The sequence below is a fragment of the Pundamilia nyererei genome, unplaced genomic scaffold, assembly GCF_000239375.1.
Source record: "Pundamilia nyererei isolate P.nyererei 1_Seehausen unplaced genomic scaffold, PunNye1.0 scaffold00028, whole genome shotgun sequence".
Taxonomy (NCBI): domain Eukaryota; kingdom Metazoa; phylum Chordata; class Actinopteri; order Cichliformes; family Cichlidae; genus Pundamilia; species Pundamilia nyererei.
Window position 1 is genome coordinate 2,744,860 of NW_005187429.1, and position 22,175 is coordinate 2,767,034.

The 22,175-nt window shown below is 42.4% G+C and overlaps 1 protein-coding gene across 3 annotated transcripts; it reads left to right on the forward strand.

The window, feature by feature from the left end:
* Window positions 1–359: 359 nt before the first annotated feature.
* On the forward strand, window positions 360–18,782 carry tpd52 (tumor protein D52). 3 transcript variants are annotated; one of them, XM_013909661.1, is made up of 7 exons: window positions 360–513; window positions 13,374–13,504; window positions 14,299–14,447; window positions 14,908–15,009; window positions 16,399–16,440; window positions 17,262–17,310; window positions 18,637–18,782. In XM_013909661.1, the coding sequence occupies exons 1-7, from the start codon at window positions 495–497 to the stop codon at window positions 18,760–18,762; spliced, it is 618 nt and encodes a 205-aa protein (XP_013765115.1). In that variant the 5' UTR covers window positions 360–494; the 3' UTR covers window positions 18,763–18,782. The 3 variants fall into 3 exon arrangements, with proteins under 3 accessions (XP_013765115.1, XP_005728511.1, XP_005728512.1); XM_005728454.2 differs by lacking the exon at window positions 360–513 and adding an exon at window positions 8,321–9,019; XM_005728455.2 differs by lacking the exons at window positions 360–513; window positions 16,399–16,440 and adding an exon at window positions 8,326–9,019.
* Window positions 18,783–22,175: the final 3,393 nt, after the last annotated feature.

Sequence of the window (22,175 nt, forward strand, 5' to 3'; positions counted from 1 at the left end):
AAAATGATAATGATTTAAAAGCCCGATTTAACTGGCTTTTCTTTAAACTGATTTAACTGTCGCCGCCTGAGACTGGCACCAGAAGCAACAGGTTTGCATGTGTCATAGTCTTCTTCGCATTTTACCTGACACTGTATCTGTAAGAAAAAATAAAACAACATATATATACTACTACACTATTGCAGATATATATACATTTTACATATAGGCTACATACTCTTGTTGTACAGTAAAAAAACAAACAAACAAACAAAACAGAAACACAAGTAATGACGTGTCCTTGTTGCGCAGCTTTGCATTGTTGTTGGGCTAAAACTTGATCCACGTGCTTGCTTCTGTTTACACTGCTGCGTGCTGACGTCACCGCGAACCCCACCCCGCACGGCGGGCTGCCTGGCAACATGAGGCAGAGAACAGGAAGACCCACAGCAGGAAAGTGAACAACCTGAGGACCCTGAGTAGAAATCGACGAGAAACAACGCTTTGGACGGACAATGGAGGATGCAGACAAAGGTAATTAAATCATCGACGCGTGCCAGTGTCGTAATAGATGTTTTAAAACTACTTTTTCCTTAGAGAAAAGTTAGCGGACTAGCTAACTTTGTGCTGTGACTCAAGTTAGTTCGTTGAGAGCATATGCTACCTCTCGCCATACGAATAAAGTGAGTTATTTTTGCGACGGACAACAGTTTGAAGAATTTGAATAAGAAAATAACTTTTTTTCAGCAGCACCACTGCAACAGATTTCTAGAAAAATGACACGGAAGTGCGGTGTCACGCCACAATTTGTTTTTTAACCACCCATTAACTTATTAGGTGAAACCATAAACGCACATTTCAGTTTTTGTGTGAGTTAAAAACCTTGACAGGCAGTGAAGAAAAGCAGTAAAACACTAGTCAAGAACATATTTTGTAACTGACGGCGTAGCCTGTAAAAATGGGTTACACCTGTTTGACAGCTCACTGCTATAACTAGTTCAGACAAGTCACGCTGTGCTCTTATGCTCTTTCAAATGGTTTTTTACACTGAAAAAAAAGTTTTATTTTGAAATTTACGAACACTTATTCTGTGCCAAAGTGGTTGTGAGTTGTGGGTTTTGCTGATTTTTCTCGTGCCAAACTATAGCACTATCAGTTAACCACAGGTATCCTACCTGCATTTCTGTCTTTCACCTCGTTACTCTTCCTGCACGTTTGCTTTCCTATCAAGCAGCTGTTCTGCTCTCTTATGTACTTAAACACAACTGCTCCTGTCTCAAGTCCATATGTCTTTGCTGGAGTACAGAAAAGTCCACATTTGCACACAAAAAAGCTTGTATGTCCAACTTTTTGTGATTTTACTCATAAACAGCATGATCCATTCTTCTCTGATCTTTGTGTTATTTTATTCTACTTAATTTGCACTAAAGTGCTTGTGGAAAGAAGCAAAGCATCTGAGTTTTATTTGTTCATTTAAAATGTCATGTTGGAATTTTTGACCAAATTTCCCTGCAGCACAAACAGCCTTCACCCTCCTCTGGGTTCTCAAAAGTAATTTTCTGATGGTTGAAAGTTGTTTTGTGTGTTTTGTTTTTTTTTTCTTCTTCTTCCCTTTTTAATAACGCAGAGCGAGAAAGCCAGAACAAATGTTGCGTATGAACACCAGAATTATTGATGTAACTGGTTCCTGATTGATAATTTGTGCTTCTCCATATCAGAAGAAATGAGGTGTGTTTCTGCATCACTTTCTGTGTTGCTGCCAGTGGACACAATAGAAAAGAATGCTTTACTTGGCTTTAAATGCCACGCTTGTGAAGCCCATTCCTGAATTAGAGTTGCAGGTCCTGAACACATCCTTAAGTAAATGGTATCTTAGTAACTGTTTGATCTGGGTTCTCTTTGCTCATAAAGGTTTCTTGTGGTATGCTTTGGAGGGTTTTCCCTTCCCACATGACATGTTTTTTCACTGTGTGCGTGCGGCGGATGCACCAGTTAGATATCTTGTCTTTTAGTGGTTTTATAAGTCATTTGCATGTGACCTTAAAAAACACAGTTTGAAAAAAGGTGAATGCCAGATTTCTTTTAAGGCCGTGCACACTTGCACTACAGGCTATTGTTCATCAAAATCGCAATAAAACAGGCCTGTACCACAAGTAATCACAAGAAAGTGAAATTGCATAGTTATCAGATAAAGGGGAAACTCTTTGCCAATCTCTAACTTTACTGCAGCCTTGAGGTGGTGTCTGTTTACCTCTCTAGGCAGCAAAAGTAAACGATCTGCCTCTCGAGATGTAATTTTATCACCTTAAATATCATCATAGGAACTGCTGTGCTCTCTGAATTTATAGTCGCACTGCTGTACAGGCAGCCAAGTTTGTTTCAAGGTCAGACTTTTGGTATGGTAGCTGTATTTTACTACCATCTGTACCTGCATCCTCCTCGTAGAAGTTGAGACCGCTCAGTGACAAGTATTTGCTTGCTTCAATACAATAATCTCCCTTTACGTTATTTATTTATGTATTTATTTTAAGGGAGGGTTTCATAGGTTAGATGTTTCAATCCTTTGACAGTAATTCAGGTAAAGCATTTGCAAATAACTTGGTGAACAGGTTTTTTTGCAGGACCAAGGTCGGAGAGTGCTCTGACTGGTGCCTCTCAAAGGAGTCTGCTCTCCCCTGATTGTGTGTCTCTGTGCAGATGATCTTTGGATAACAAACTTGTCTGTTTGTGTCCTCCCTTTTTCTTGCAGTATAATGTTATTTTTTCCATAGTGAATGTTTTTTTCCCCTTAAACTCAGGTTCAGTGAAATCTGTGGTTGACTCAGATGTGCCTTATGATCTTGTTAATCTTGATTTGTTCATCAACATTTATAGAGCTTGAATAGACTACAAAGAGGTTATTGGTACTCTGATAGATGCCTGAACCTAAACGCCTTCTCACTCAGTCATATTGTTCCAGGTCAATGTCAAGGACTGTAGAAAGTTTTTGTACTCCAGACTAACTTTTATTGTTGTTTTGAATGTTGCCTGTTTCATTTTCTGCATACAGGCTTGTGGCTTGAATCAGTTCAGAAAGGACGTGGTCAGGTTCACCAGCCCATGTTGTTTTTCAGCTACCGGTCTAATGAGATTGATCAGGAGCAGAAGCCAACATTTTTTGGCGTTATTAGATTTCTGCGATGCACAACTGTCTGCTTTCAGCTGTCAGAGGAAGTCTCTCACGAACAACATCCCCACCCCAGTAATGCAGATCCGGTCGTTTGAGCTGGAAATACATTCAGCACAGCCAAATCACACTTTAAAAGCTGCAAACACTGCATGTGTTTATGTAAAGGCTTGCTATGATTTTTTTCAGTCATGCCAATAAATGTCATATTGGGCTACAAGCTGTGTCAGTCTGGGCTGGACCTCCCATTTAGTGAAAACCAGATGTGTGTTTACCAAAACCATTAGTATTACTCAGAAATACACCTGTCAGCAGTCATGGCTGTCGTAGATCATTTTCAAAGGACTTTTGGAAGGGTTTGATGTATGCGAGAAGCTGTAGCCTTGAAAGCTGTAACTTTGAACGTTGGTGTCGCCAGGTTTGCACATTTCATTTCAAAGATTAAAGGGAACAGCAGCTGTCTATTTGAAAACTTTGTATGTGGACCTGATAGTTGCCTGAAAGAAAACGTTGGCAAATATGGTATAAGATACTTTATGCTGGTCCAAAAAATCTGAAGTTTGAGAGAATACTCAGGCAAAGGTGCTTTTAACCTAAATATATACATCACAGTGCAATGCATTTAATATTTATCTGAATTGTTTGACATTTCAGCAGTAAAATGCAGTGATCAGGCTCTGTTAAACTGAACGAAAAAGAAACTCAAAGGTCAATAAATTCCACTACTTTCAGTACAGCTTTATGGAGAATTTTTCACCGACTTGTGAGATTTGGCCAAGCAGCACTCTCACCTGCCTGGTAGTTTATTTTCCAGTGAAAGACTGCAGACAGAAACTTTGATAAACTATTTAAAAGAAAGTTCAGTAGAGATATAAATTATTACTCCCAATTAACCAAAAGGTCTTTTTTATTTCAGGTTACTTCTGTCCCTGCTTTCATTATCTTTTAATCGGTACCTTACATGACAGTAGAAGGTTTGGCAGACCCTTTTTTCCTGTCCGATACCTGCTGTTTTCATCTAAACTCCATCACTTCAGTTAGTTAAGGTTTTGTAACACAATCAGGGAAAAACGTAAACTTTTAGCGTTTATTGGTATCATCTTAAGCCCGGCTAAGATGTATAATGACTGCAGAAAGTTTTGGTTTCATTACTTTTTTAATGTGCTGTACTACCGTGCTGCTCTATACACCATGTCCTGTATTTGTAGTGCAAATAGAGTACGTAAGATGGTGAATCTGTTTTGGAAGTAGGCCACACAACAACACCTTTCCAATCTGTTGCCATACATTAGACCTTGTATTTGGAGAAACAACCCATTTTTAGTGTTTACCGTTGTTTGAAGGATGAGAGGATTGACACCCTTTTCCAGTTTGAATGGTTCATGTACAGTTGTGTTCTGGGTCGGTTAGCTGTTTCCAGTTGTTTTCAGTTGTTTCCAGTTGTGCGCTAACTATCTGCAAGCAGCTGCTTCACATTTAAGCAACAGATCGAGAGGAGATTTTTTTTTCCCCCAGCCTGTCAGACTAACTTTAATCAGCTTTCATCTCCATGTTTGTCTTAAGTCGTGTAGCCAAGAGTCTAGATTGAATGCACATGTACGGTATCGGTGTCCATCTGAGGTGTAGCCACTTCCCATCATGCACATCTCATGCTTTGTGGGCCTAGTTAAAGTATCCACAGTTATCCATGTCTCATGATTCCTGTTTAGGCTAATCGTGTGACAGGCCCTGCTTTGAATAGTAAGGTAATTGATCGTGCGCTGTGCTTCATTAGCCGCTCTAAAATGGCTGTTTGTTTGTGTTTACGGTCACAGTCGCGGCAGGGGTTGATTTGTGTTTCTGTTTGTCTTATAAATCAAATGGGATGTTTTAATGGCATGAACTTATTCTGTGAAAATGTCTGATTTGTGACCTTGACTTTCATCATTTTTAATAATATAGCTATACAAGCGTACTGGTTTGTGTGCACGTGTGTCTGTGTACGTTGTTTTAACAAGTATCACATGGATTAGGGGCTCCACTGATCAGGAGGGAGTTATGTTGAGTTCATCATGTTGGGAGGCCTGTCCAGTCTAGCTGAGAGAGATACTGTTTGCTAAGATAGAAAAATGAGTGTGCTGGTTTGATCCGTTTCAGTACAGAAGGATTCTTGTAGAAAAGTATTTGTGCTTGCATCTTAACGAGGACCTCTTGTATTCATATTTACCTCTATATTTGTATTCTGAGACTTCCCAGTTTAAGAAAAAAAAAATTTCTGCTAAACCGAACCCTCATAGAGGCTTTCAGCTCATTCTGCCTGAAACAATCACTTTCAGCTCTTTCACATTTCCTTCTGATTACCCGTCCCTTGTCTGGCTTCCACAAAGTGAACCACAAAGTCTTTGTGAACACTACTTCCTCTTTTTGGGAGTATGCAAAGTCACAAAAACAAACCTGCCGAGGGACATAATTTCTTATTGTTTATGTTGTGGCTGACTTGTGGGGAATGTCATAAAATGCCAGTTGAGAGGGGAAAATATCTGTTGTCAGGAAATCCCAAAGTTACAGAAACCAGAGAAATATTACCTGCAGCCGCCAAGCGAATGTGTAATGACTCTCAGCACTGGAGGCTGTTTGTATGCTGGAGTACTTGAAAGAAGTGCCAGTAATACTAACCATTTAGACTGTTTTAAGAGAATGTGTTCGTACATTTACTGAGACGTTTATATTGGACTGTTGTTTGCACGTTGAGGCTTGATAGTTTGCCGTTACTTCTGGGTTGACCTTGCTAAATAGAAAAGCTGTGTTGTGGAGCCTGTCTAGTGTAGCTGTAGTGTTATGCTATTTAGCCTTATATGACCAACAACTTGTTTTACAGACTTGTCATGTGTACTGTAGGGTTTGCTGTTACATTGAAACTCATCATCTCCCTGTCACCATCATTGTAATACCTCTGCTGCCATAGTGGGGGTTCTTTGATACTGAGTTACTCTTAGTCACCTGTTTTCCTCAAATGGAAAAAATGAACATGTTCATCACTTTGATGTACAGTTAAGTAGAAAAATAAGTAAGTCCCATTAAGATTATTGGCTTTTTCCACATTTCAGCTGGTTGGCATGTTTATGTCTTTGAAACATTGCTTACAGTTGAAAATGAGATCAGACCATAACTATGACCTGCTTATTCAGCAAGTGCTGTGTTTTTTTTTATTTGTATTTTTCCTTTTTAAGGTGTGGGATGCCATCAGACCAAGAGCTTTAGGGAAAAAAAAAATTTGTTTTAGTCTGATGAGGATTTTAATAGGATCTCCAAATTGTTTGAAAGTGGAAAACGTGTCACTACTGCTGGTGCAGATTTCAACTGTTTTCCTATCTGCCCAACCAAACAGCAGACCAACCAAAAAACATCACCACAGTGTCTGCAGGTAGCTCAAAGCGCGTTCATCTACAGTGAGAACGAGAGGGCAAACATTCACATGGGAGGCTTTCCCACAAACCAGCCTTTGATTCTAAGAAGGCAGAATTTGAGTTTCCTTGTGAACATGCAGGAAACGGATCAGGCCTGTGGATTAAAAGGCGCAGAAGAACAGCATTGCAGAAGAGCCTCGTATCTTACAGTAAGGTGCAAAATGTTGATTTGCTTTGCTGCCTCAGAAACTGAGCAACTCGATGAGTTCGGTCTAATATCAAAGACTTTTTCTTTTTTTTTTCAATAAGAGTTTCCTTGCTGTGTTTAACTTTATCCACAGGTACTGATTTAAAGAGACTCAAATGTTGAGTTGTGCAAAATATGTAGGAGGAAAAAATGTCAACTTTTTTTTTTTGACTCTAGTTAATCGTGGAATTTGTCCCCTAGTGTTTCAATACTTTCAGGAGAGCACCGCTCCTTCTCTCTAAATGTAAGGCATTTCCTGGAGAGGATCAAGCAGACATGCACGTCTGGCTTTCTGCACAGAAGAATGGTGGCTGCACAGGCCTGAAGGGAGCTCGTCATTTATGTACATAGTTTTTAAATTTCCCTGTGAACATTTCTGTACTAATGTGCTAATTTTCCCCGCAGCGATACCTTTGCAGAGTTTAAATCTTTACCACTTCAATTTTAATGCTGCTCGATACCGGTGCTGCAGCACATCTTTCCAAAGTTATCGAGTAATTTTAGGGCAATTTTACATCCGTGGTTGAGTCTGCTGGGATTACTTATTATACATCAGGGAAGAAATAAAAAATCGTAAATCTACTGAAGCGTTTTGGGCTTTCCCCAAAGGAAAATCATCAGGGTAGTAATTGAAATATATTTGAATGCATTTCTTTAAAGAGGGGTTTGATATAACCCTTTCTGTTTTCCCTGTGATTGCCTGGATAGCCCCCCCCCCTGCACATTTGCTTAAATATAAAATACATTTTTGATTATTAAATGTCCAGAACTAACAGGAAAGCCTTCGTCTGACACGTCTGTTAACTAAAGGTAAATTACTAGGTGAGTAACTGAGCTGATAACCCCCAGACCTCAGTTTCAAACCAGTAAAAACTCAGTATATGATCTTGCTTTGAGTCGGCTTCACTCTGTTTAAACTAGCCGATGTTTGTTTTGTACCTCCTTCCACAATGCTCTCGAGCTCTTTCAGGGATTCTGTCCGTTCACCGTCATAAAACTTGTGCTGCTTTTCTTTTTCAACGCAACCTTGAAAGCTTCAGTGTCTAATATGTTGCCATCTACGCTGCTTTTTGCACATTTGATTGAAATGTGACAAGGATTGCACTTATGTTTTCCTCTCTTTGTGCAGCCTAAATACCTGCTTTATGTCACAGCTCTGTGCCGTGTCGTAATGCAAAAGAAAAAGTCTGCTTTCAGGCGAGGAAAAACTCGATTAAAAGAGTTTGTTTTCATGTGATGAAGGTCTTGCATTACAGGAGCTTTCTAGTTCAGAGAATGCCATTGTGGCAAGCAGTTTGTGTGAGTACACAATCTAGCACTTGTTCCCTCTACCACTTCGCGTAGCCTCTGGCACCCTCTCTTCTCCTTTCTAGCTGACTAGCATTACCGCTGCTTCAAGCTGGACTGTCCACCCTGGATTAGAGCTTTACTGTAATCTGGGACACTGCAGATTATGCTTTTCATCTAATGCGCCCCCACACAATCACATCGCATGACCGGCCCACACAAATGGGGTCGCTCTCATGTACTCCTCGATTGACAGGCTGGGAAGCGAGGGAGGGCGGGAACTGGCGGCGGAACCCGAGAGTATTGGAACAGGAGTACCGTGCGGTATCGCAACAGCAGCTAAGCACACAAAAATGACAGCGATGGCGCTCACGGTCTGCGGGATGGACTAAGAACTGACCTTTGGGATTATAGTGGAGAGGAAGTGGGAGGGTGTGTTTTTTGTGTGTCTGTGTGTGTGAGCCGGCTACAACAGCTGCTTGAGGGGACAGGTAACTTATTAACAGCAAGACAGGAGCAAAGGGCTCACTACACCTTGGCCCAAAACAGAAACCGATATTTAGAAATTGGCATCACTGTAGTCACTCTCACCTTGTGACTACCTGAGGGCCGATACAAAACCTCCTTCCTTGTGCATGCACACACTTGGACACTCGAGTGTGTCTCCGCATGTCTAGTAAAGAAGGAAACGGACACAAGCAGCACGCGCCTGGGTCACATGCAAACAATCAGCAATAAGCACTCGGCTGGCTCTGCTTAGGTAGTGCTGGTAAAAAGGAGGTGGTAGTCGCTCCGGCCGGCAACACGCTGAGAGCTGTAAAGAATAAAGCATGGACCCTCTGGAGGAATACCGCTCTCCGTTTGACTTTGAACAAGGAGTCAACACCAGCTATCTCTACCTCTCCCCAGCCTTAAGCGACACACCGCCCAGCTCGCCAGCTATCAAAACCAGAGGTAATCACAAGGAGAGAAGGGAGAGGCCGAGTGAAGGGTGTGTGTTTTTCGCGTGTGTGTGTGTGTGTGTGTGTGCGCGCTTGCTGGATAAAAAGACAAAACATGGGTTTGGTTCATTGAACAGGAAGAATTTGGGGTGGGGGCACAAACTGGAGGGGGAGGGAACAAATGATGATTGTCGGCGATGCGTATGACAGCATTCTCTCAATTTAGATGTTTCTAGATCTCAGACAGTGTTGATTTCAGACCATCATAACTCTTTAAACTTCAGTCATAATTATGCTGCTGTACCACACGGCGCGCCGCGTTTTCCTTCTTTTTCCTAGAAATGTAGAAAATAAGGATGCAATGACTGTAAAACTGTCCGTTTCTCTGTTTTGGGGAAAAAGAGAAGTATTCGCTGCAGTAGTTTAAAGTTTTTCAGCTCTTTATCACGCCGTCTTTGAACATTTATCCAATTGAGTTAGATATAAACAGAAAAAGACAGAACAAGACGGACACAGAGTGAGATACACAGTTTGTACCATAAGTTATTGGGTTACATTTTTGCAACGTCCAGTACAGACTGTCCATATCGAGTTATGCTTTGATTTTGTCTCATTTTTACAATTAAGCCTTTCCAACGAGTTCTCACAGGCAGCAGTGTTCATCATCTGTTCCCCAACCATCATTCCTCCCATTACAGACTCATTCAGCTGCGGTAGGAACCTCCTGTTGTCATGGTACCTGGGTCTGTGAGCCAGGATTTCAAGTTTTGTGTGAATTCATTATTCTTTCCTTTGCGTCATGAAGATGATTAAGAGTTTTAGTTTTGTACGGTTTAGTCTTGAGTTTGGTTCTTTCTAGAGTCTCTGAGTCTGATATTAGTTTCCTTTCATGTCTCGTCCCTGTGTTCTGTCCTCGGTGTCTCCTGTGGATGTCAGTCTTGTTGTCATGTCCCGTTGGTCATAGTCTGCGTCTCTATGTTCTGTCTCCTGTACCTGTTTCCACGTTCTTTGTCTCCCCACTCTGCCACGTGCTTCCGTGTCCGTTTACCTCCTGTCCTACTGTCAAGCTTTCATGTCCTCGTCTGGGTCGCCATGTGTATGTCACTTCCTGTTTTATTTTGACGGTGCCTCGTCTCATGTGTGTTATGCTCAGTTTTGCTTCTCCTGTTCTGTTACTCAGATTAGTTCCAGCTGTGTTTCCTCCTGTTGTCACCTGTTGTTGTGAATTAAATTCCTCATCTTCCTCTGTTCCTTGCCACGACCCTGGCTGTGTGCGCGCTCCATGTGTCTTAGTGTTCCCAGGTCCTCGTAGTTTCTGTTCATGCTGAGGTTTTTATGCCGCATGTTCTTTAACGCTAGCACTGTTGAAAGTTGCAAATAACACAGAATGGGTTTAGTGCCTCGACGCAGCTGGATGCTTCTTTTAATACAAGCTCTAATTCTAAGTATTTCCTTAAGAGGAGAGTTTTGATTGTAGGTATCCGGATCGCTGACTGTCACATTTCCTGTTGTGTTCGCTTGCGTGTTTGTTTACATAATAAGGTGGCCAATATTTTAGGCACCACAATGTCAGAGAAAACCGCACGTATCAGTCAAGTTGCCGCTTTTATATTAAATGTCGTCATTTTACCCTGCTGAGCATTTATGCTAAATTTCCTTCTAATTGGTTATGGTTGACAGTGTGCTCGATGACCTTTAACCTTTGACTACCAGTATTAATTCCCTCTTGAGTCCAATTAAATCTCTGTGCAAATTTGATGAAATTTCCATGAGGCGTTTGAGGTAGGTCGTATTTATGAGAATAAGTTTGACACAGAGAGAGAGGGAGAGATGGAAAATCTTAAAGGATGTTCCTCGTCATGTTTGGAGCTGTTTGTGTGCAGACACACACACAAAAGTGTGTAAGGATTGAGTTTGATATAACTCAAATGAGACAATAGAGCCCATTAAGGTGAACAAATAGCTTCCTATGCACACTGTCATTCTTATCTTATTCTTTCGTAACATTCTGGTTGTGTAATACAACTTTATTGATTTCCATGTTTATTGGTGTGTCGTCTGGCCCTTTATGAAAGCTGCATTAGCGTGGTTACCGCTATCCGATGACTAGGCGACCTCGCTGCTTATCGCTTATCACAGGAAAAGAGGGACAATCAAAAAGCTCGTGGTCTCTATTTAAGTGCACGTCTTCGTCGTTGCTACAGTACTGACAGACACACAGTTGGGTGCTCATAGGGCAGGATTGTTAAGAGGAAATGAACTCAAACCATAGAGGTTGGGCAGGGATGTGGGTGAGTATGCAGTTTGATGTCGCAAGCCAAACTTCTGCCTACACTCGCATATAAACTTCTCTATTTGTTTCTCTCTCTGACTCTCCCTTTGTTTCTTTTTTTCCCCCTCTCATGCTCTTAGCACCTACTGATGGAAACACACCTACAAGACATTTACAGAGGTGCCCAGAATTTTACATAACCCGATGTGCTTGAAGAAAATGAGTTCCTGAGCAGCATATTGTAGGTTATCAAAACATCATGTGTACTAAAATTTACAAAAAAAGGGTGGTGTCTTATTTTTTTCTTTATCTGGCTGAAGCACAGCCGTTATAACAGGAAGTGTCTATTGCAAAATTGTGATGTTGTAGTACGCAGATTTGTCTGCATATATGGTGTCAGTGCTGTATCACTAGTAGAAAGAAGAGGGGGGTAAATTCAAAAGAGAGTGGAAAAGCGCTTAAGGGCAGATGAAGTGAAACACCCCACAGGAACAGAGGGGGTGGTTTCAGGACTGAGGGCTAAATGAGAATTTCCTCTGTGGTTCTTTTTGCCTGATTACCATAATGCCCATCTCCGTTTCCTCGTCGAAACAATTTGCCTCGGATTCACTTCTCTCGCCAAAGCGTGTTTTGACATATAAATATTTGCACTTGCGAGGTGTCCAATCCGCTCGCCTTGTCCCCTGGCGTTAATTAAATGTAAAAGGAGAAGCAATTAATGGCACGGCTCCCTCAGCTCGTGATAATAATGTGTGTTTTGAAGGCAGAGGAACGTTATTTCATTAACGGCTCTCCAGACGGCGTGAGGCAATCCCGCTGTCTTTGTGGGAGTGTGCACTGCTAGATTTATGTGATTATTTTTTAGTTATTTTTTTTCTTCTCTTTTTTCTGTCTCCATCTCACGTCTTCACAGTGGTCCGCATTGAAAGAGAGAAAGGGTGTTCTCAGTATTTGGAATGAAGTGGGAGGAGGAGGCTGGAGATGAAGATGTATTTCAAGTACCATTCCTTTTGGCGAGATTGCGCGTTTCACCGCAGCCTCCGTGTGGAAACAAAATATATCACCGGCTAAAATGATGTTGTGCGTTTTGCTGTTTATGCCAAATCCTGACCCCAGCTGGGGGACAGCTCAGTCACTGAGAGGAACATTTCCTATATTCATGCAGTGAACAGGTCAAACTATAATGATTGGCTGCTTACGCGACCACCTTCAAATGCACTTTTTCTTTTTAAATCCTGAATAATAATAAGCAGCTGCAAATACACAGAAGCTGCACCTGATGTCTTCATTTCACTCTTGCACTATTACATATATTTCACTGTTATTACATAATTATTACAACCCCAGTCTGCTGAGAAAATTGCACATGGCCAAATTCTCTTACTCGTTAGGTTGAGCCAACGCTTTAATGAAACTTACACTCTTCTCTGTTTTGTGTGATGGTTCTGCCTCCACGCTGAGGTAACAACACTGTATATGTATGAAGTTCACTCCAGCAGTTCCTTTTTCTTGTATTCTTCCCCTCACACTGAGTTATTCAGCTCTGGGGTTTCCCCTTTTTCCTTTTTTTTTTTTTTCATACTCTCCTATTTTGGGTTTTGCGTCTATACTTTAACTTCCTTGAAATAATTTGACTAGATACCAAAAAAAAAAAAAAATGACCTCAGGGAGAGATTTTTGTTTCCCCTATTCCAGCTCACTTCTGGCCCAGAACATCGTTATTGGGTGTCGTACTTTTGTTTCACAGATCCCAACAACAACTCCTCTCACACTGTCTGAGCCGAGGATGTCTCCATCTAGAAAGTTCTTTGTATTATTGATGCGCTCTTGTTCCTGCTGAGCACAGCTCTGTCAGAGTCATCAACATCCAAGACAAGTTTGTACTCTATATGCCGTGTGTGTGAGGGAGATGGTATAGCTGGTCTGTGCAGGAAGAATTGTGGAAAGCTTCACTTCTTAATCTCTGTCACATGTTAAATCACCAGACATGTCTGTTTATCTTTAGAAAGAGATCACTTCATTAAATTTTGCACTTCTTGCTGAGTCAAAAACATTGTTTTCTTTTCTTTCTTTCTTTTCTTTTTTTACCTCCCAGGTTCCCAGGGCCATCCGGACTCGGCCCCAGAGGTGGGAGAGGATGCAGTGACGTCTGTTGGCGCTGCGTCCTCAACAACGCCCGACTTGACAGAGGAAGAGCGTCAGGAGCTGCAGGAGGAGCTGGCTAAGGTCAGGAGGGGTCAAAGATTTAATAGAAGAGATGTTGGTCTGAGCGAGGTAAACATTCACGCTCCCAGTTTGGGATAATCAGTTAACCTGACAGGATGGACTGTGGGAGGAAGCCAGAGTACCCAGAGAGAACCCACGCATGGGGGAACATGCCATGCTCTTTAACCACTGAGAAGCTAAGTTCAGGCCTTTTCACTTAAAAAACGGTTCACAGCTATTTAAAACAGCTGAATGTTGTTGCTCCAGGACCTCACCTGGTGGCGCGTGTGACCCGTGTACTAACGGCTCGGTCCTCTCTGCAGCTGCCTGGGTTCGATTCAGCCTCAGGGCCTTTGCTGCGGCCTGTCACCCGCCCTCTCTGGCTCCATGCTGTCCTGTCCGCCTCTATCAGATAAAGGCTAAAAGGCTCAAATAATAATTTTTTTTTTAACGAGTTATTTGGAGAACAGTCATTCTGTTCAGTCGATTTAAAGTATTTTGATCAAACGGCTCATTTGTCGAATGTATTTACTGCAGATTTAATGAGATAATTTGTATTTGTAACAGCAGAACGTTGGTGTTTGTGGGGACTGGCTCCAAATAAATTGGAAATGTCGCCACGGTCATGCGGTTAAACAATGGTGGAGTTTTATGACCTGGAAAAAAATGTGTTTTGAATTTGGATCTTTTTATAATGGCAAATACTGGATGAGCCAGACTTTACATGTTGGGGTACAGATTTATATGTAGAATCAAATATGACGTCCGTGTGCGCGTGTGTGTGTGTGTGTGTGTGTGTGTGTGTGTGTGTGTAGGTCGAAGATGAGATCCAGACTCTGTCCCAGGTGCTGGCATCCAAAGACAAGCAGCTGGCTGAAATTAAGAGGAAGCTGGGCATCACTCCTCTTAATGAGCTGAAACAGAACATCACCAAAACCTGGCAGGAGGTCACTACATCCACTGCGTAAGTACTGAGCTGCGCGCTTTTCACGATGCCTTCATGTCAGCCGGCTGAAAGCGTTTGCTAAAGACTTTTTGTAGTATTTTTGTCCTTTTCCCGTCCTGATCGAGAGCTTTCTTATGCATCAACCCTGCACGCTTTCTCTAATTGCTCTGAAAATACGGATAACTGTCAGCGCTGTGGAGAAAACGCTCTTTTTGCGCTGAACGAGAAAGCTGTCAGTGCTCCTGACAGGCTGCCTGTGGCCTGTTTGAAATGGTTCGATGGGATTCACATTGAAGGAAATGAGCAGCATTCTGATGCTCTCCGGCTTTTCTTTAAAATGAAAAAGACACTGAAGTTTACTTCTGACCTTCACGTGTCTCTTCCGGCTTTGATCCTTCAGTCTCTTTTCATCACACTCATATCCTTTTTTTTTTTTTTTTGGCCGCCCATCACTCCTTTTTCTCTCTCTCTGTTTCAGCTATAGGAGGACTTCTGAAACTCTGTCTCAGGCGAGTCTGAAGGCTACAGCAGCTTTCACAAATATGGGCTCAGCCATCACCCGGAAGCTCGAGGATGTCAGGTGAGTCAGACGGGGAGATGTCAGCGAATCATATTTTGTAATCCTTTGAAAAGCCACAGTAAAAATGGCTCCGCTGTGCTGCACCTGTCCATCATATCACATGTGATAGAAATGTGTTCCTGTAGCGGGCTCTTTTCCTTCTGTCCTTCCTCAGCGTTTAAGAGACCACACTCCTGTCTTTCTTTACTAACCACTAACAAAACTCATTTTAACAAGATTCCGAGTCAGGACATGTTTTTAAGGTGACAACTTTAAAACTGGGGGGCAGTGTGAGACTGCTCGCCTGCTTCCGTTCATAACGCACCCGCAGGCCCACATGAAACACATCTTTGTTTAAAGCATAAGCAGTGGCTTCCATATCTCCTGTATATTCATATTCTGCCTTTCTTTGTGTTAAACAAATGAGAAATGTGCGATAATCAGCATAGAAGCAGCAGAAGTGTTAGTAACTTACAGCATTGCTTGGCTTTTGCAGGTCACACTATACGTCTAATAAAGTTGGGTAAGACTGCTCACTTATTTAAGGCCAGTTAAAGAAGAAATAAATCTTATTTTTCTTTTCATACCATCTTTGTGAAATGTGTTTGAATGTGGGACTGCAGGGGTCGTTCTTCTGATCGATTTCAATTTGCATGAATAACTTGGACATTTTCCTGCATGTTTTTTTTTTAAATCAAATTCTGCAGAATGAACTGAAATCAGGGGTGTTTTTATGCACTAATGTGTTTTATTCAAATCTAATTAGCCTGTTGCACCACTTTGACCAGCTTCTTATTAAAGGGCATATGTCCCGGTGGGTTAGGTGTCAAACTGTGCGTTCAGAGCACCAAACGCAGCACTTCCTGTGAATTATTCCTGATTAAACCCGGCTTAAAAAAAAAATCAACAGCAGATTGTTGCATTTGAGATGTATCTCTTGTTGATCCTCCCTCTCGTGTCTTAGCGTGTCTCCCCTCCCCTGTCATCCTTCTTCTCTCTGGATTACTGAGCCGCAAACAAGATTATTAGTCCTCTCAAAGCTGCAGTGTGCTGAGAAGAGCAGCCTCAAAGACTCGGGGCTGGTTGCCATGGGGGGGTGGGGGCTACTGAGGGCCCGACAGGGGTCAGAAGGGTGTGTGTGTGTGTGCATGTGTTGTCCTTTTGTGTGTGCGTGCGTTTGATGACATGATACTCACCCATAACTCGCAGGATTAACACGTACCCGCTGTGTTAATACACAATCAATCTTAATTGGATAAAGTGGGATTTATAGGATTTATGCACTCGGTAGAATAAACGAGGGTTTGTGCTGTATGTTGTGCTCTCTCGCTCTGTGCACGCTCTGCTGCTGCTGTGCTAACATGACCACTAACACTTCCTTCTTTTCTCCTCAATAACGCTGTCGGATAGCGTAAAGTCATTGCAGCACTCGGCTAGCATGCCCGTCATGAGGTAAGAGAACCCGAACCAGTTCGTGTGAATGTTGGAGGCTGCTCAGTGTCTGTGGGCGGCAGTAGACAGACAGAGAGCGTGTTTCCTGTTAAATAAAATAAGGCCTGACAGCGTACCCTAATAATACCGAGAGACCGCTGGTGAAAGCCACTTTATCTGCTATCAGTGAAGCTGCAGCTTTAATAATCTCGCTCCGCCAGGCCGCTGCTGTTTCGTCAGGCTCAGAGGTTTAACAGAAATCTAAAAAAAAAAAAAGAAGAAGAAAATATGAAGATGCAGGGAAACGCCCACCTGCACAAACTGCTCGCCTGGTTTTTGTTTTTCTGCACTTGGAAAGAATGTTCTGCCCTAAATATGGCTCTGCTTTCACAAAACCTGGGCACACACACACACGTAACCAGGTTTTGAAAGAACTTTATTTCTTATTTGGTCTGTAAATATAATCAGAAATTTCTCCCGGTGAATCCGAAAGTTCAGCTCGAGAGCGCACGCACACGAGAGGCTTTTCGGAAGACTGTCCTCTCGCCCTCTTCGCTCTGTATTCCCTTTGTGTGTTTGCATGAAAAACAAGCCCTCTTAGCACTTTCTCAGCTGAACAGAGAAGAATGGGGTCACTTTAGAAAATCCCGCATTGTGTGTATCGAGTATCAGATAACATGACCTTTAAAGGCTGTGCTTGCAGTGGGTGTCCTGCTCTATTTTCCTTTTGAAAGGAAGACGTGTCTGCATCTCGTCTGGGTGTGATTATGTTTGATAACTTCAGTCATCTTTCTTTTTTTTTTTCTCTCTCCTCTCTGTCTTCTGCCTTTTTCCTTTCACAGAAATGCACCAACCTTCAGGTCGTTTGAGGAGAAAGTAGAGACTCTGAAGGTAACGGCTGGATAAAGGACCTTGATGCCGTCTGCAGACGTGCCTGTGTGGATGTAGAATGGCTAGGAGTCAGAAACGCACCATTATTCTGCGCACAAACTGTATCCCACTGCATTTTGGCGTCACGCCGCAGTAATGAGGTCGCGTTCAGTTCGTCCTCTCTTTTCAGTGTTCGTGAAAAGAGGAATTCGGCTCTTAAATAGCTTTTTAATCAAGATTTAAAGTGAGCCTTTGTGGCTTCTGAGAGCACGCGGTGTCCTTGGTTTCTTAGTTAGATCCATCTGTTGCTCCACGTGTCTGGTTTAAATAATAAAAATAAGATAGTGGATGTCAAAATGCTCAATTCGAGGCCTTAAAAACCAGTAAGTGATGTCAGATGCCCTCCCTGAATCAGTCCTGCCACTTATCCAGGCTTGGGCCCAGCACTAGGGGTACAGGAGCTTTATGAAGCTTTATTCAGTGTCCTTCATATCCTTAGTAGTGGAAGCTGTGACGTTATTTGACTCATTCAGGTCACAAAAATGTTGTGCAATATAAGTTCCCAGAGTAATTTAAGGGTCATGTATCACTGTTTTCAGCCTGGTTGCGTGTGACTGAATGTCGATGTATCTCCTACCGCATGGCAGGAGTTTGATGAGACGGTGTGCAGGGTATCTGGTGATGTTAGTGGTCCTGTTTATGTAGCGGGCCTAGAAGATATCACTGACTGCAGGTAGCTGGATCCCAATTATCTCATCATCCCAATTAGTGACCCACTGTGCACTGGTCTAAGTTAGTGATGATGAGAAAAACACATTTCTGTGCTCTGGATGAGTCAGAAAATATCCCACCTTCCACTACAAAGGATATGAAGCACAGCTTCTGTGCACACTCACATAAAATGATCCCCCCGAGTGCCTCAAATCTGAGAAGTTGTCAGACGATGATCATAAAATGAGGGTTAAAAATATGCAGGGATTATAAAAATATAGCAGTAAAATGCAACATATTGCATTAAATGTGACGAGTTTAATGCTGCAGAAAATCTTTGATCTTGGGATTTAGCGTGCAGAGCCGTAAAACAAACATTTTAAGTTGAGTTAATTATCTTAAAGCTGAGCGCGCTCTCAGTGCTGCTTTTTTAAAAGGTGATGGCTTCACTTAAATATTCCTTTATTTTAAACATTAAATGTTGCCACAGCCTAATAAACGAGGCCTGATCAAAGTCAGCGGATCAAAGTGAGATTCATTTCATTGGTTGCACAGATGCTGGTGTGTGCTCTCTGTTCTAGTAGCTGTAATTCCATCAGAGTAAAACCTACGTTGTTTTCTTTCCTCCTGCCTCAGACCAAGATGACCCCATCACCATCCACTAGTGAGACCGGCATCCAGGACGGCGGTGATTCTCCAACCGCTGAGGCTTCGCTCAATCAGCCAGACAACTCGCCCTCCCAGGAGGAGCCGATGCACTGAGAGGGCCTAACCACTCTTGAGCCCTCCCCAGCCCCTTCTCGCTCTCTCTGTCGACCCTCTAACCCCCCGGGCCGTCTACACTCTCCCCCTAAACTCTGCGTGCCAGTTTCCCTTTATTGGAAACCAGTGACTCCCTCCCCCCCACACTCCCAGCCTTCCTTGTGATCTAATTGTCGGATCTTTTCTCATGACACGTGCTCTCACTTGTTAACCACCGCGGAAAGTGAAAGCATGGGATGGGCGCAGGCATGTGGTCTTTTGCTGTGTATCTTCGAGTCTCTTCAGGCTCACTGTGGGAGAAATCCTCCCTGCTGTGCCACTTTTCCTCTTCCCCTTCATCTTCTCCCTCTCGCACTCCTCATGCCTCTGCCTAACCTGCCAAACATGCTCCAATTTATCTTTTTTTTTTCTGTAGAAACGTAACAGTTTTTGTGTTTTTGTTTTGTTTTTTTTCTGGAGAGTAGAAAATTGCACAAAGTTTTCACTCGTTTATGAAGGATTTACACATTGGTATGTGACCCAGGCAGTTGTAGGCTCCTAGCTCCTGCATGGCCCTGTGTTATGTGTTAGTTGTTGTTGTTATTATTAGAAGCACTCGTTTGCTCCGCTTCCATTTCGGGGTCTTTTTAAGTTTACCTTGTTTTGGGCTTCTTTTTTTTTTCTTTAATTTTTCTTACAGCACGATTGCAAAGTAATTTAACACTGCGTTCAAAGAACAAATGTAAAAATGTATGCCTTTCAGTGTCATAGGGGTGTGACACCTGGTGCGAGTACTGTGGGTTAAATTAGTCAGTTTTTCCCAAGTGCAAACACCGACTCGAAAATAGGAATTTCAGAGCACAGGATGGGGGTGAAACACACACACACACACACAAAAATTCCCCCCTTTCTTTGCCTTTGTGATGATGTTGTCAGAGAACGATCTCCACGCTCAGATAGTTACAGGAAAACTGCCAAGATCAGCGGAACAGAGATAGAGCAAACACAGTGTCAAGGTTCAGCCTTGACCCGAGGTGAAAGAGGGAAAAAAAGAGCCAGAGTCAATATTTAAACACTTCATTGTTCCTGCGTGGGAGGTAACACCTAAACCTCCCCACACTGTGCGTGATAAAAGGCCTAGCAAGAGGATACTTCACTGATATGAAATAATATTGTAACAGAGAAGGTTTCCCTCCCTATTTTGAATATGCACACTAAGCTCAACAGGCTTTTTCCTGCTTTTTGGGGGGAAGTTGCATAAATAACTAAAATTCTGGTGGTAGAGTTTTGGCAGACTGCACAGGTACATACAGTATTGGGTAAAACAAATAAATGCTGCTTTCAGAGATCAATCACCATTTCTGAGTGTTGAAGGTAAACTTAGTGGTGCATCTTCAGTGACCACTGTTTTCAGCTCACTATTGATCCTGCACATCCTAGAAACTATTGAACTGCTGAACAATGAATGAATCGAGTTGCGTGCTACCCACGGGTGACGATGGAGGCTCAATGAACCTCAAAGGGCGAACAGAGCCAGGGTGGAGTCAGCCAGGGCTTCCTCTGAGACGTGAGCGTAACTAAACTACTGATTTGTAACCCTTCCCCTCTTCTGGATGCACGACCAACCTTGTGCAAGTCTTCTCCTGCTGGTGGTCCAATCGTGCGTGTGATTCAGCTCGCCCTTCGCCGTTAACGTCGCCATGCAGACCAAGGGTCGGGAACACTGCTATCCAGCCATGAGCAAATTTGTTGCAGCCTTTTATCTGAGGCGCTTTTATTTGGAGTCGTTTACTCAACACACACACAAACACATTTGTTCATGAATGGAACCATGGAGACAAGAAATGCACTCTAATTAAAAGACTTTTGAAGTAACCTGACTCAGTGCTCATTGACTTTATGTGGGAGGAGTGGGGAGTCACTCAGGCAACATTGCTTACCCTACTGTGTTTATTCATTAGTTTCTATGACGTCATTTTACATTAAATACACAAATATTATAGAGGTGCAATACCTCAACTGAACACAAGAGGGCAGCCAAGATCAGAAGCTCTGCTTGTGGTGCTTTTACGTCTCAGTCCGGCCCAGACAGCCTGGAGCCTGCTGCTGAACTGACTCACAGTCATTACTGTTGCCTGACACAGTGAGGGGAGATGTAGGAGAAGTGAGGAAGTCAGAGGAGAGGATAGGCCTAAAATGTTTGTAACCGGCTTCTAAATATATATAAACAGCAGTTTCAGTGACACTGGAGTTGGAAAAAGTTGAAAATACTGATCTGATCAGCGTTTAAATCAGACCTGAAGTCTGGGCTACAGCAGCGGTGAAATGAGAAGTATAAATTTAGAGTTGACTGCAATAATATGACTAACAAAGCAGTTGGTATTCGTATTTGATTGTTATTCCTACCACAGTACTGTGCAAAAGTCTCGAGTCACCCCTCATTTCTTTATATTTTGCTTCCAAGGAGCCAGACTTTCTTGTAAAGTGGTCTCGAGCAATAGTTCCCCAGGCTTTCAAAGGTTTTCTTTACACGTTGGCTGTTTTTTGTTTGTTTGTTTTTCACTCATTTTCAATCCAGTCCTCATGCCTGACCGTTTTCAGAGAAATATTTGTTTAAGCTACGTAAAACTGACCCAAGTCCACATAAAATATGGATGAAGCAATATTCAGTGTACAGACAACTTTGTAAAGAAGTTTAAATTGTATCTTTACACATTTTGTCACCAGCAGCTGGTTACAAAGACTTATTTGCTCCAATTTCTTTAGTGGAGTCATAGTTTCACTGCCATGAAACAGTATTTTTGAGCCATTAACTGAGAACTTATGTATCTCAGCACAGTGTGCACATTGTCCCCTAAAAAATTTGAGGAAACTGGACAAGTGGAGGACAAAAGTAGTATTGGTAGGCCTGATCTGCCTACAGCAGCTGAACAGTATCTGAAAGTCATGTCCTTAAGAAATGGGGAAGTGAAGGGAATCTTCTTTTGATCCACTATGTAATACTGGCATCAGGTCAGCAAAATCTTCATTTGTCAGCATGAGAATGATCCCAAACTCATGGTCAATACAGTAATAGCATAATTAGACAGAAAACCACATAATGACCATATCTGTCATGGACTGGTCTCCCCAGAGCTCGGGGCTCTACATTACCGAAGCAGTGTGGGATCAGACAACAGAACAAAAGGGAGCCAACATCCGAAGGTGCTTCAAGAAGCCTGGAAAACTATTCTTAAAGAAATCACAAGAAACTCTTTTATCCAAGCAGTGTTGAAGAATAAAGGATGTCATACCAAATATTGAGCTTGTTAGAAATGTACTAACTCTAAAATTGATCTGTAGAATTGACCTACATTATTTCCAATAAACAATCTTAAGGAACGCTTTGTGTTATCAGAAAGCGTGTGGTTAAACTGCACTCACACAGAAGCGCC